The sequence below is a fragment of the Leptonotus elevatus genome, chromosome 4 (assembly GCF_054856555.1).
Source record: "Leptonotus elevatus isolate MCC_2025b chromosome 4, RoL_Lele_1.0, whole genome shotgun sequence".
Taxonomy (NCBI): domain Eukaryota; kingdom Metazoa; phylum Chordata; class Actinopteri; order Syngnathiformes; family Syngnathidae; genus Leptonotus; species Leptonotus elevatus.
Window position 1 is genome coordinate 17,813,193 of NC_141242.1, and position 15,302 is coordinate 17,828,494.

General features: G+C 38.9%; 1 protein-coding gene across 1 annotated transcript in view; it reads right to left on the reverse strand.

The window, feature by feature from the left end:
* Nucleotides 1-15,302, reverse strand: part of b4galnt4a (beta-1,4-N-acetyl-galactosaminyl transferase 4a) — a 137,134-nt gene that overhangs the window by 25,321 nt on the left and 96,511 nt on the right. The window contains exon 7 of the mRNA XM_086073967.1: nt 11,964-12,031. Within this exon, the coding sequence (XP_085930093.1) occupies nt 11,964-12,031 (68 nt within the window). The remainder of the gene's footprint in view (nt 1-11,963; nt 12,032-15,302) is intronic.

The following is a 15,302-nucleotide window of genomic DNA, read 5'->3' on the forward strand; positions in this document are numbered from 1 at the left end:
TAAAGCAGTCACTACATTCAATTGATTTCTGTAACTCTTAATTAGACTTGTGTGCATATCGATGGGAATTTTTTTCCCACCACTCGTGTGTAAATTTCTCCAGCTGTCTTATTCAGAATGGTGCCTTCTCCAGACTGCATATTTCAGCTCCTTCAACAAATATTGAACAGGAACATAACTCAGCCTTCTCCGTGTTTAAGTAGAACCAACATTTTTGTATGCTTCATTTTTGCATCTGTGAACAGCTGAGGTGACTTGCCGAAAAGTGCAAATGTTGCCTCACCTGTCACAAAAGATCTCGTTCAAACACAAACTAAGATTTTCACCCTTCAATGTGGAAGCAGTGCATTAGACTCCAGTGGGATTTCTTCCAATGGGCAAAATTGGAATTTGTAGTTGGAATTGGACAAGTACAGCACTTTTTGAGAACCAGTTCTGGAACTTTCTACACCCACACCTAGACTCTCACCAATCTAGCTGCCGTAAAAAATAATGAATAATGAGCACATTTGGCTATTTTTCAAAAAATATTCAAACTAATTTTCACAAAACCTTGTAAGAGGGGTCAATGCATGGCCCAAGGATATAAAATGTATTTTTCTCTGGTGTAGGAGGCAGTCAAACGAAAAGGGCAGAGGCTGCAGGAGGAGGGTCACATGTTATGCCATGTGCACATGCTGTCACCTTTCTGTGTGTGATAAAACACAGAAGGTGCACAAGAGGTTAAGCCTCTCATGAATAATCTCTCAGAGTGGCTCCTGAGATGCCAGCACAAGTACCATTTTCAGCAACTGCCACCTTTCAAGCTCCTAGCTTACAAATTGAAGAACATTTCAACAAAAACTGATTAATAATGAGCAGATACACTAATATACATGTATATGCATGTTCTATGTAGAATTAATACAATTGAGTAATTATAATGATCCAATTAGGTAATGTGTGGTCGGGTGGGAACTGAAATGAATTGAGGCGTGTATGGGTGGTGGTGTCAGCAAAGGCAGCGATGCATGACGGCAACTCGGCACAGTGGACCCTCAACGCAGCTCGCTGGACTTCTGTGATTCGTTACACAGAATGAAGGCAGCGTAGGCACAAGACATACACATGACACACCACGTGCAGATGAAGGTGGACACAGATGAATGTAATCCTAACATTGATAAACTTGTATTACAAGTCTCCAAGATAGAGCCTGCTATTTATTTTTGGTTTGTATTATATCAAATATGTGCCCTGCGATTGGCTGGCAACCAGTTCAGGGTGTACCCCGCTTACTGCCCTAAGCCGGCTGAGATAGGCTCCAGCACCCCTGCGACCCTTGTGAGGAATAAGCGGCTAAATAAAAATAAATGGATGGATGGATAATATCAAACATGTCATTTCTTTCTGTACACTCATATATTTAAATATTTCAAGCCTAACTTAACATTTATGTAATTTTTGTGCATAACAAATTCCCATTTACTTAAAAAAAAAAAAAAGTTTGTTTTTTTAGATAATATTAACACAAACCTACTAAATAAAACTTAGACTTAGACTTGACTTCTGTGATCCCTTTGGGATGACTCTTTCTGGGAAATTGACATTTTCAGCAGCAATAAGAGCAGATAGGCATGCACAGGAAGAGCATCACACAGATGAAGAACATTTTTAAAAATTACAATAAATAAATACATAAATAAATGAATAAGGTTATTGCACCAGAGACTAGGTTATTGCACATTGAATAAAGTGTACATTTTTGTGTAGTGTAGTGTACTCTACACTCTCCTCCCCTCAAGTGAGGAGTTGTAGAGTACGATGGTGTGGTGGACAAAAGAGCTCTTGAGTCTGTTAGTCTGACACTTGAGGAGCAGCAGCCTTTCACTGAACAGGCTCCTCTGGGTGCTGATGACAGTGTGAAGAGGGTGGCTGGCATTGTCCATATTCATTTGTCTAAAAAAGCCTATTTATTTGAAATGCATAATCCTCAAGTTTACGTATTTAGTATTAACAAAGTATAATTAGTTAGAACATTCAGTTTCATCCCCCAAAATAAAAATGTAAAATAATATATATATATATATATATTTTTTAAATTATTATTTTTTGTATATTTTTTTTTAAATGGACATTGTTTTGCCAGTTGTTGTTGTTTTTTTTTTTTTGTTTTTTTACATAAAAGCACATTTAGTGTGCATAGGCAACCTGATTATTATGCAATTCAAACAATATACTTTATGTATTTTAAATAAATACTCTCATTATTATTAATTTAGAGTAATTATACCTAATAAATACTAAATACATAAACCTGAGGATTATGCATTTCAAATAAATAGGCTTTTTTAGACTAATGAGTACATATTATAAAAGGTTTATTTGGCAGATTTGTGTTAAATGAAATATTTTGGTGAGTGTAAAGATTCACTGTACGTTTGTACTTTTCATACTTTACAATTTCATACTTTACAATTTCATGTTTGCAAATAGAGCGTGTGCTGACATTATATGGAAATAATACAACAAGTAAAATATAATGAGAGATGCAGAGTGGTGATCAGGCCAAACATTACAGATATGTATTTTGTTTTGTTATACATAATTTTTCTAACATTTAAAATATTATCACATAGCAATGTAACATTTGAATTCAGTGTGTGCGTGCGTGCGTGCGTGTGAAAATAATGTTTTCACCAGCCTTCCAGTGACAGATTGGGCTGAATATAATGAAGACACACAAACGAGTGGGAAGAAAGATGAAGGAGGAGCGGTGAACGGCAGAAACAAAGAAAGAACTTACAATGAATAAATCTCACTGAGACATGATTTGATTCACAGCTCTGTGCCAGAGAAGGAAAACACAAAAGAACAAGTGAAGGGCAAGTGAAAGACGAGAGAGGAGAAGAATAGCTATTCACATGTGACTATAGAGCAGAAGAGGACGCAGAACAAAAGTCTAATTTCCGGAGTAATTTGCTTAATTTGGAGTCTTTCTTCATTCACCCAGGCTGTAATCCAGAAAAGTAGAAAATGGAAAATGGACTACCATTTGTAGTCAGTTTTTCTACTTATAACGTTGGAGTATATTTAAATGTTTTTTTTCTTCGTTTTTTTTCTTCTTCTAAAAGGCTTAAGTATCAACTGAAAAGTATTTGTGTGATCACTGTTTCTGAGAACTGATTCACGTTTGTTTTGCATGGGGATCAATCTGTGACACCAATAAACTGGTTTTGCAGTCCAGCACCAATGGATTAAATTCTACAATTTCTTTGGATTCCTTGAAGAAGGCAAAGTGAAGCCAAGCTATTGGCAAGAAGCCCCGCAAAGTCCCACTGTTGAAAACAAGAAATGTGCTGAGGAGCCGTCACACTTGTTTTCTGGTTTAATTGGAACTGAAATGCTTTGAGGTTGATCTTGCAAGCTTTGCTGAGGTGTCAAAAGCAATATTATAAGGAGGATAAAAAGATGGACTTAGAAGCTGACCAACAAGTGTAGTCAGTAGCCTCGTTTCCACCGCAGAACTTTCGTGTATGGGGAGGGGGGTAGGGACTTTCACAGGAACCGTCCTCTTGTGGCTGTGCCTCCACTGCGGAGTACGACCCATTTCGCAACGTCACGAGTTTCGATCGACAGGTAAACGCCGTCCGACGGTTTCTCCCGTGACGTCACCAAAGCACCGCGCGACAAAAATCACAACAAGGGAAGAGAAAAACTTGTGGCGGTTGCTGTTTTTTTCAGCTTTTTTTTTTTTATGTACTTGGCGTGGATGGATGGTTTGAGTGAGAAGAGACGCGTCTAGATGAAGAGTTTGAAAAGGCTAACAGTCGAGTGGAACGAAAATAAGCAAGAGAATTGTTTTGGTGGAAGAGACTAAAGCCGAGATTGCATCATCGTTGCACATGAAGGCAAGATATTTTTTTATACTAAATCCTTTTTAGCCAATCAGCACAAAAGCCCGATCGGGAGTTTATCGGTCCGGCGGAGTACCTACCCTCGAATAGGACCTCCGCTCGTCCCCGTAAGTTCCTGTAAATATGGCCCGGTTGGGAAGACTCCAACAATGGAGACGCGTACATACGGGCCTGGCCCCGTGAATTCACCACCAAAGTTCCTGCGGTGGAAATGCGGCTAATGGTACTAAAAGTTTTGTTTCTTAGCTGAGAGACATTTTAAAGACAGCTGCTCGACTGCTACTGCCAAAGATAAAAACAAAATAAAGCATAGGTCATGGGGACACTTTGACCCACCGTGACACACAACACACAACACATACTATGCATCCCTAAACCAGAGCAGTAAAAAAGACACAACAGAGTGTTCCATGACACAATATACTTTCTGCCTTTGCAAAAAAACAACAACCCCAAAACAGCAGCTGTCTTTTGGTTGCTCTCCCGTCACCACACATTTCCAAAGTGTCCTCCGGCCTCAGCAATTTCCTCATTTTCCTTTAGCAGCTCCGTTTCTAATTAATGCTATCTAACTTGCCACCCCAGCCCTTGATTGTTTGCGTCCTCGTCTACGACAGTAATGACAGCAGTGTTTGTAGCTGCCCCAAGGAGATGCACAAACTTCACTTTTCTTCTCCCCGTGCTCTCACTTCAATCCATTTCTCATGCATCCCTTTAATCCAGAGGACTCTCCCCTGCAGCTTCCATATATCTGCGCTGCTCCATCCCCTCCACTCCCTTCACTTCATCCTCACTTATATCTTGTCTTTGCTTTCTCTCAATGTGGCTCTCGTACATTCCTGTCTGCCTATATCCGCAACTATACATCCAATTTACCAAACATTATCATCCGAATAGAGTATTAACGGAAACAAATTTCAACACACCTCTGATTCAGCTTTTCTTACTCAGATTTTGGATTCCTGGCCACTATGAGTGCTAGTATGACTGCCTATATCACCAGGGGGTCTTGCATAAGTGAGAAGCAATATTATCATGCGCCACTACAACTATAACAGTGTATCAAGGTCACTGGAAAGGAAAACTCATCAATAAGACTAAGTATGCTAATATACCTCTGATGACACTTAATGAACACCAGAATAACATCAACAATATCAGGAGGGCAGAGCTACTGTTTTCCTTAAAACAAAGGAACCATTTCTAATTGCTCAATTGTTCAATACTCTTGTTGCAAATCTAGATGCATGTGCAGTGCAAAATATATTGATGTTCATCTGAAATTGCCTTTGTATACCTTCTACAATACAGTGAAATGTTGGTTTTATGTCCTTGTTTTCATATGATTTGATATTTCACTTGGATTTACTTTATTTGCTATGGTCAACATTGCTTCAGTTCTCGTACGATCCGGTTATATTCAAGACTTTTTGGAAAAATTAATCGCACACAAAAAAGAGGTCCCGCCGATTACGTTTTTGATGGTGTTAAATAAATGTGCAAAATGTAAGCTTCTCAGTAAAAAAAAAAAAGAAAAAAAAGTAAAATGTCTCCAAAGTCTCTGTAGGTTTGTCTTTTTTTGCCGGAGGGGCTGTGAGCAGCGGTGGAAAGGTTTGTATGCCCCATGATTCTAGGAACTATGTTGTCTCGGGCTTTAAGCCCCTGGCAGGGTCACCCATGGCAACAGGTCCTAGGTGAGGGACCAGAGAAAGCATGACTCAAAAGACACCTTATGACGAGTGACATAAATGGATTTCCTTTTCCCTTGCCCGGGTGCAGGACACCGGGGGCCCCCTCTGGAGCCAGACCTGAGGTGGGGCTGGAAGGCGAGCGTCTGATGGCCGGACCTGCACCCATGGGGCCCTGCAATGTGGGTCCCCCTTACCAAGGGCTCACTACCTGTGGGAGGGGCCAAAGGGGTCGGGTGCACTCCGAGTTTGGAATATATTATGTTTAAATTCATGGAAACGGAAAAAAAATCAGAACATGATGATTTATGTAGAATTGCTTAATGTACTAATTTTGAGCTCACTCTTAAATCGATTCCACATACTGTATGATGAACAAGTCGACTGTATTACAGTTTCATAAAAATAAAAGTTTCATACTCCTGGTTGAAAACTTATCGCTGATTTAAAAATGTAAACCTATTTATTGTTTTTATCATCATAGAGGTTATTTGTATATGTGTGTATATGTCTATTTGTACCACATTCTTAAGCCACCTCAGTACATCGGCGATATTTCCATAACTGTTTACACTGCTACATATAAGTCGCTTTCAGACAAACAACTTGCCACTACGAGAACAGTCTCTAATTACATCTGACCACGTTCATTTGTGGTGATCTTTGTGTGTTACTTCCAACCAGACGTCACGCGGTCTTTCACAGCTCAAGAGATGCACATCAAGAGCCGCCAGACATTCGGATTGCACATACGCATACGGTCACACACTGTGATATGTGTCATCAGACTCACAACATGAGCCATAACATGCAGGCTAAAGAGAAGAGAGCAGAACAGAAGAATGCGAAACGGAATCAACACCTTCAGTCTATTCAACAGATGACTTTGAATTGAACACGATAGAAACACACCAGTGAAGGAAATTTATGCATCTGCATCGCAATAAATTAGAAAATCGTACAAACGTTTTTTCATTTTAGTAGCGCTTTTTGCTTTCACTTCATGAACAGGAACATGCAAAATCCACCATGCTTCCAAACGCCTATCAAATGATTGCATTTCCCCCCTTTAGTCTAGCTCAGGATTCAGTTAGTGGTAATTGCTTTCCAATATGTTTTACAAAATATTCCCTGACATCGTCAGCTAATTGTCAATCCCATCCCACCGTGTTGCATAAATGAAGAATCAGATGCAAGGTTAGTATTCAACACATAGAAAATTCTCCGCTAATAGTCAATCATGCCCACACAGCCCGAGGCTCCAACTGCTGTGTCAGAGAACAGAGATAGTGTTGTCTGGCTTATCTGGGTTCCTCATCTGACTGCTAAAGTGTCGCCTGTGACCCCAAGCGGACGCTGCCAAACCATCACTTCATTTCGCAGTCATTGACTTCGAAACACAAAAACAGCAAAGGAATCTTTTGAAAATGCATGCTTTCAGATAAAAAAAAATTCAACGAGACGTATCAAACGTTCTGCTTTTAAGAAGACAATCATCTTTTCCTCTTATGACTTCCACACACAGAGACATATACTCTCGCGCCGTGTGCTTGCCGCTGAGGCCGCCAGATTGGCCAAATGGAGAAACCTGTCCTCATTCCAGGCCCACCACAGCAGCGACTTCTACATGCCGGAAACTTTGCACATACACACCGACCTCTTTATGGGAGGTTGAATACTTTCCCTCTCTCTTTCCACTTGATGATAGAACACTATATGTATAGAATTGCCAGTACATGCATTATTTGGAAATAATGTCCGGGCATTCTTTTCTGGATCGTGCTGCAAGCGATAGCACACAGATATGGAACAGAAAAGGGCCTTCCCAAAACGTTTCCCACAAAGAGGAAACAATACAATTGTAGGAAACATTTTCAGTAATTAGTAGGGGTTGTAGCAAAGGTTTTGAGTTTAACGATGCTAGTGCGTCAGCACACGGACTAATGAATCGGTCTAAAAATAGCTTGAACCGGCCGATGGCCCGGTCAAGACGTTATAAATCGATTTTATGTTGCTGATTTTTTATTATAAAACAACCAAAACAGTTCAGTTGTGATTGATTCAATGCCATGAGAATTAAAGAATATTATTCACAAGCGAGCTGTTGAAACTGCATTTCCTTGACTCTATTAAGTCACGCGAGACTTCGTCCGGGAGACCAGTTTTTTTGGCGTGGGTGACAAAAAAAAAAGTCACGCGAGACTTGTCACAGTTAAGCGACGTCAGATAGTTTGGGACGAAAGTTGAATGGAGGCGCGGTTACGCGGACAAGATTCACAACGTGCTTCGGCAAGTTTAATGTCCAAAGTATAGAAGAGATGTTTATTTTATATGAATAATGGAATGCTGGAAAAAAGTGTTGTTATGTACAAAGACTGTTAACCGCGAGTGTGGCAGATGCACGTACACGCTTGATGAGCCGGCATAGATTGGCAAATGCATGTTAAAACAGCATTTTAAAAGACTGAGTTACTAATTTGGTCTGTAGCATGTCAGAACATGCAAACGTGTTGCTCACTGTTTTCCAAAATAAAAGCAGATGTTTGCAAGTTACACGATTTAGATCATTTTAAATTAAACAACATCAGGGGTGGCCAAGTTCGGTCCTCGAGAGCTCCTATCTAGCCTGTTTTCCATGTTTCTCTCCACTAACACACCTGATTCATGATCAGGATTGTTATCAGGCTTCTGCAAAGCTTGCTGATGAGCTGATCACTAGATTCAGCTGCACTGAAGGAGGGAGACACAGGCTGGATAGCGGCTCTCGAGGACCGGACTTGGCCACCACTGAACAAGATATTCAAACGATTAATGGAGTAACAAAAGTAATTATAAATTAATTTGACGATTGACTAATTGTTGAGTAATCAAATGAACTGAATCGAACCCAACCGAATCGGCCCATTTTAAAATTGAACCGTCCTTGTATCGGATCGCACCCCATGTATCGAGATGCGTATCGAATCGTCTTGATTGGAGAGATTTACACCCCTGGTAATTAGGCATAAGGCATGAGGGCTATCTCACAATAATTGAGTGATTAATCAATTGTATCCAAGTCATCAAAGTCCATCCATACATCTATCAAATTAAACTTCTCTATGGATTTTTCCCCTGGATGAAAACTAGTGCTGGTTTCTTCCCTGTGTTCTCCACTGAGACAATCAAGGTTGTCTCCACGTTAACGAGACGATACGCATGGCCTATCTGCGGGGAACATTGAGATGCATACGCATGCACATGTTTATTTCCCCCATGCTCACACTATGCTCCACTTTGAGAACATGGCTGAAGCATAGTATATTCCCTCCACTTTCTTCCTTTCTTATCTAAGATCTCGGGCGACAATAACGCTACATTCATCCCATTTATTACATTTAATATAGTAAGGAGGCCAGTTGTGTGTATGAGCGTGTGTGGGGGCGCAGTGGGTGGCGATGGTTTGAGACCTGCATCTATGAGACTTCTGACAGGCGAGTGAATTGTTTCTAGTGAAGCCCTCAACCACACAATGCTTCATGCCCTGACAATATGATTTAGGCCTACAGAAGCCATTAGTCACTGTTTTCTTAACTGCAGCTGCTGTGCAACGCCAATGATCCGTGACCACGCTGCAAAGCATGACAAAAGAAACTGAAAACCTCACAGAAAGTTTTTTTTTTTTTCTTGATTACATTTTCTGAATGCTGCTCACTGCACTCTGTTCTGCCTTGATATAAAATGTCTGATTAGTTTTTTCATACACACTTTTGGATGCAAAGACAGAAATTTATGAAGTGAGTACTGCTAATTGTCATTGCTATCCCATCAAATTTGAAGAAGAATGTGTGCTTGCATGTTAATTAGTCCTGCTGTGCATGCGAACGACCGAGTTGAACGTAACTGCAATTACACAATGTACTGTGCAAAAGTCATAAAAGTATGCCTTACATCATTATGCTTGCTTTTTGGAGCAACTCTGTAATGACAATATACATCTAGAATGTCAGAACTCCACAAAGGTGAACTGATGGGAATTTTTTTATTTTTTTTAATGTGGCATGCCATTTTCATGTTTGTTTGACACACTGATAGGCTGTTTCTAGATGAGATGGCTCATTTTCTAGTCCATGATTCTGAAGGTTGGACTGTTCTATTGATGCCATATTGACAAAATTCTTGCCTTTGCCCCTTATTCAGATCCTCACCAAAAGTGAAGAATGCAAATACAGCACTAACAATAAAAGGAGTATATACCAACAAACGTCTTACAAAACCTGTATTTTTCTTTCAAATTCAATATTTTAACGTCATATATTCAACAAAATACACACAGAAAAAGAAACTCAATTCATTGTATGTGTTATTGCTATGTTGCAAGACTGAGCACAAGTCTGGCATTTCTGAATTTTATAAAATAAATAATAATAATAATAATAATTATAAAACCCCATGTGAGTCTAAAAATTTACTTTTCAATGGGGGTGTACCAATTTACGTTGAACACAGAAGAATGGTTTCTAAATGGCTCCCAGTAGTCTACTAATAAAATCTAACATTGCCATAAGAAAATGGATGTGATTCTGAAAGGGTATTACTTTATCAAAAGAATTGGGACGATGCACTGCTGATGATCAATTAGCAAGGTCAAAGTCTTGGATGCTGAATAAAGCTCTTGTAATGGGTGACCGACTGCAAATGAAACACGTGAACATCACACAAAGCACGGCGGATGCTGGTATGGCCATTTCCCTTTGAGTCACAGTGACACCAAATCAACCCTGACCTTATCAAATGCACTTGCTGACCTTTCTGCTGCTCCATTAAATGAGAACAGCGGCAGTCGGAACTCAGACAAAGCTATTACCAACACGGCTGCATTTGTGATATAATAACCTTAAGAGGATATATTAGTTAACAAGCATGAATATACACTCTTCGACACACGCCCACAAAGAAGAACATCAAACAAGATGGTGTCTAATTATGTTCGGGTCTTTCACGGCATTCTTTGAAGCCCTTCCCCTTTCACACGAAGGCAAATTCAACTGAAGTCACCTTATAACCAATTTTTCTCCCAGTGGATTCAAGTTGCGGCACATGATGCTTGCTGACATGACAGTGGAATCGCCTTGCACTTGATGATATTAATTGAAAGGATGGGTGGGCGGTACACAGCAGCGCGGTAGCGAGCCCTCTTCTCACCGTGCCATCGTCCACCACAGATTTGAAAAGGGCTCCATTTTAAAACAAAATATACCCCAACATATAGGCACACTTTGTACAGTTAATGGAATCCCTTGGAAGAATTACTTTGGTGATTATGCAAGGTGCCGCAGGAATACTCTTTAAAAAAAACATTACTACTTTAAAAGTATTGTAACAAAACAAGTATGTCATATACAAAATTGCTATTTATTTGAACTCCTAGCAATCAATCAGAGGGTTCTGCTGGATGTTTATTTAAATGAACTTGGCAAAATATGTGTAGTCATTAACAGCCTGGTTGTTAAATATAAACGGCAAAACAGTTCCGATTGTGAAACCTAGGTCTAAGTTAACATTAAATTGAAAGTAGGAACATACCAATTATTAGCCAGGAAGATTATCGGTGCCAATATTCAGTATTTTGACGGATATTGGTATCGGCATTTTTTAATTATAGCCGATAATGGATCAATTTAAAACCATGTTAACTTCACGACCCTGTAAACTTGTTACTTGTTTGAAAATAAACCTAAGTAAACTAAGTTTCAGATATTTTGAAATGTTGGTCAACTTTATTTAATGTAAAAAACAAAAACAAAAAAACAATTGGGAACTATTTACTTGTTTAAGTTTTCATTTAACTTTTTAAGACATGCTGATGACCCTGGGAGATCCCTGAACATGTTCTTAGTATTTTAAATAATAATTATTATTAATAATAATAATAATAATAATAATACATTCAACAACTAACAACTTGCTAGTATGTAAAGTTGTTCAATAAAAATAAGTCTAAAGACATTTCAACAAAGTTGGGAATTGGAGTTTGTATTATTATTATGCCAATATTTTCCATTTTAGTCAAAGTGAATATCAGCTCCAAATATCAGTTATCAGCCTCCTTGACTACTAATAATGGGTATCGACCCTGAAAAAAAAACATATTGGTCCACCTCTAATTAAAAGGTCAACTTTGGCTGTGATAGCGTCAAAAAGTATTCCTCAAAAGAGATTAAGATTAAAATATATACCTAGGCTTAGCAATGTACATTCAGACATTTGTGGCAGCCACTTACTACTTTTGACTGCTGTTGATACAAGGCAAAAGTTAACATTTTGTTGCTTTATAGTTTGTAGAAGGAGTAAATCGGCTGCTAGGGGGAAAAAAAAGGAGCATGTCACAGATACTTACTGCACAGACTTTGAGGACTGAGACCTGAACTTGTTGAACTCGCCTGGAGCGGTCCACTCTGTTCCCAACTGTAAGAGACAAGCCAAGACGAGAATCAGAGGTGGTAGTCGATAATGGAGGGGATTTGACAAATAGAAGAAATATGGACAGGAAGAGCAGAGTACGACTCAGTGGATGCCGGGGAATACACTAACACCGTGCTAACCATCAATAATACAGCATCAGCATCTCTCGTGTTTAAGGAGGATGCTTAAGAAGATAGAAAGAATGCGTGGGTATGTTTTTCCCTGTGACCATCAATTTGCATATGCAAAGTAAAACAGATTCTAAACCCTTTGTTACAAATCGCATGGATGTGATATCTGCAATGGTAGCGGTCAGTGAAGGCGGAAGGTCCATTCATTGTTAACGACCAAAATCTGAACTCCACTGTGGAGCAAAAATAATTGAAAAGGGTTGCTGGAGACGAGTCCGTATGCCTTCTGAGAATTCCATCAGCAAAGCACTGATCCCAGGGCAGTGTGCAGACCCGTCACAGATGTGTTATTTAAATAGCTGCTGTATAACTAACACCGACTTGAGAATGCGCTGTAAAATGTCAACCTCTCTAAGGCTACTTTTAAGTTTTCACGATGTTTTGATCAGCTCACTTGTGGCAGCGACAACCACAGAAAGTAGAGCATCAGAATTTCGTCTCAGGTTTTTGGCTCTGGAGGAATGATCCTTGAAGAGACTACAACATGCTGATGGTTTCAAAAGAGAAACACAGCACATTGCACAGTGCACGCTGAATAACTTTGACAGATCCAAATGGAATAAAACCAGAACCTCAGCAGAATTTAGTTGAGGAGAAAATGTAATCATCAAACGGTACATGGGAATGAAAAATATACAGCATGGTGTATTATTTGTCTACACAGCAATGAAAAATATCGAGTGGTAGAAGCTGAATGATTCAATTATACAAATTACGCTAATTTGGAGACAAAAAAAAGTATGATTGCATTTCTGATTATTATTGTTTAACAAAATGATGTGATCACATTTAAGCAACAACATTGAACATAAATCTAGTACTAAAGTAGAGAAATAACAACTTAATTTAGAGGTACCAAATAGCAATACGTTTCTTGTGTTTATGTCCAATTTGTTCTCACGTATCCGATTGGAATGCAATTGATTTCATGTGTTGTGCATTTGATTTTCCTTGGCTGAAGGTTAATGGGCTGGAAGTGATCAAGGTGGCGCTCAAAGATATTGTTGTGCAGCTCATTACTTTAGCGTAAGATTCAAATGTTTGTTTATGAGCAATATTTACACGCAAGCACGTATGGTATTTCCCTCACGCACCGGAGAGCAGCATCCTTGCACAAGAGTAGGCAGGAGGTAAATTTAAAGGCAAAGGAATCAATCGTGAGGGCAGCAGATAGACTGACACGCGCACACGCGCACACAGATGAACTGCACAGAAACTATTTGAAATTTGGCCAATATTTTCATGAAGAGTAAGCCTCTGAACTCACACAAGCAGTACTCCTTACTTTGCATAATTTACATATAGATGCACACACTTTTGTTGCTTTTACCTTTTCACATTAATAGTGCTTAAGTATTTTTACATTTTACAGCTGAGAATGATTAAAAAACGCGCTACAATACGATATGTGCTCTGACCTATTTTCGTGCATTCAAAGACACTAGGACATTTCAAACTCTTAAAACTCAATCAAATGCATTAATAACTACAAATATCTAAAGCATGTGGACTTTCTAACAATGTATAAAAGCTGACATACAAGAAATATGACGAGGGTGAAATCACTTTGCTATTTTAATTCATTAAAATCAGTGGTCCATCTGCTCACTTATAATCCTTTAATAATAATTTTATACAGTACTGGATATACTGTAAATGAGATTATCAGTAGTGTGTAAAAAAAATAATTCTATATGTTGTGTTCAATTGTTCTAAAATGTTCATATTTTTGTCATTTAAAAGTATTGTAATTAGTTTCCTTATAAAATATGTTTTTGAATTACGACAAATAAACACATTTAAAGCTGTTCAGCCATTATTTCCCTTCCCTTTTACAGTTGTTTTAAGTTTTTGTCATGGTATTGTTTCAGTACCGGTATCGAGGTAGTTAATGCAGGCATAGTATCAAAATTAAAATGTTGGTGTCGTGGCAACATTCCACAAAAACAAAATATTCAAAAATAGTAATTCAAGGTACATACTGTTGTCCTCAAATTTATGCATGCACTGATACTCAGACACAATTTGAAACACCATTACTGTGTATTTTATTTTCAATTCATAATAGATAACCATGTTTTTTCATTTGTGTGAAACCAGTTGATGAGAACATTTTAATTAAAGCAGTCATTTTTGGAGTGCGTAGGAACAAAAGACACAATGGCTACTGAAAGTCTGACGACTTTTCCTTTCTACTGCTCACAAAGATGCAATTACACTTTTATTTGGACAAAGAAACTCATCTGCGGAAGGACAAACTCAACTCGCTGGTATAAATGCAGCACGTGTTTAGACTGACTGACTGAGAAGCTATACATGAGCAGCATGGATATTTAGTCTGTGTGAACAAAAAGAATGGTTCGATAATTGTTGGACAAAAAATACTGCGTATGCTGATCCCATTAAATATCCTCTCGTATATTGTTAGCGTAAAATGAGGATTGAAACAAACGTCTAGTTTGAAGTGTGAGTTTGCTTGTACGTGGAAAGTACAGTACGTGCATAAACATAGGTATAGGTAGAGCCCCACTTTATAAAGTGGCAAATTTGCGACTTATTTTCTCAGAATATTGCCCCCCCGAACAACCCCCCAAAATTTATATTTATATGTGGCCCCTATACCATCGTACAATTTAATAACAACATAAAAAAATATATTATACTTTTGTACTGATAAAGGCAGAAGGGTGATAAAATGAGGATTGGAGTATGGATTAAGATACTAATCTGGAAGGCAAAGTCTCGGAAGACAGAAGAGCAAGGGTGTGACGGCCCCTGGCAAAATGAATGCTCCCCAACATTACCTCCATCATATTTCCCCACTGTTAAATGTCACATCAATATTTACTACCGGCTAATTAATCTCAGCTCCCATGGAACCTGGTGACATGTCACACCGTTACTCTCTCGTGCGTCACTCCCATTGTGACTGCATTTATTTACAACATGTGACGAGGACTTTGCATTGGTGAAGGTCAGCAAGCGTTCAGAGGTTGCTGGATGCAAAACGGGGGGGAGGAAAAACGATTCTTCACAAGGAAATTTGTGTTGGAGGTTAGTCATTTGACGCGAGGTGAGTATTA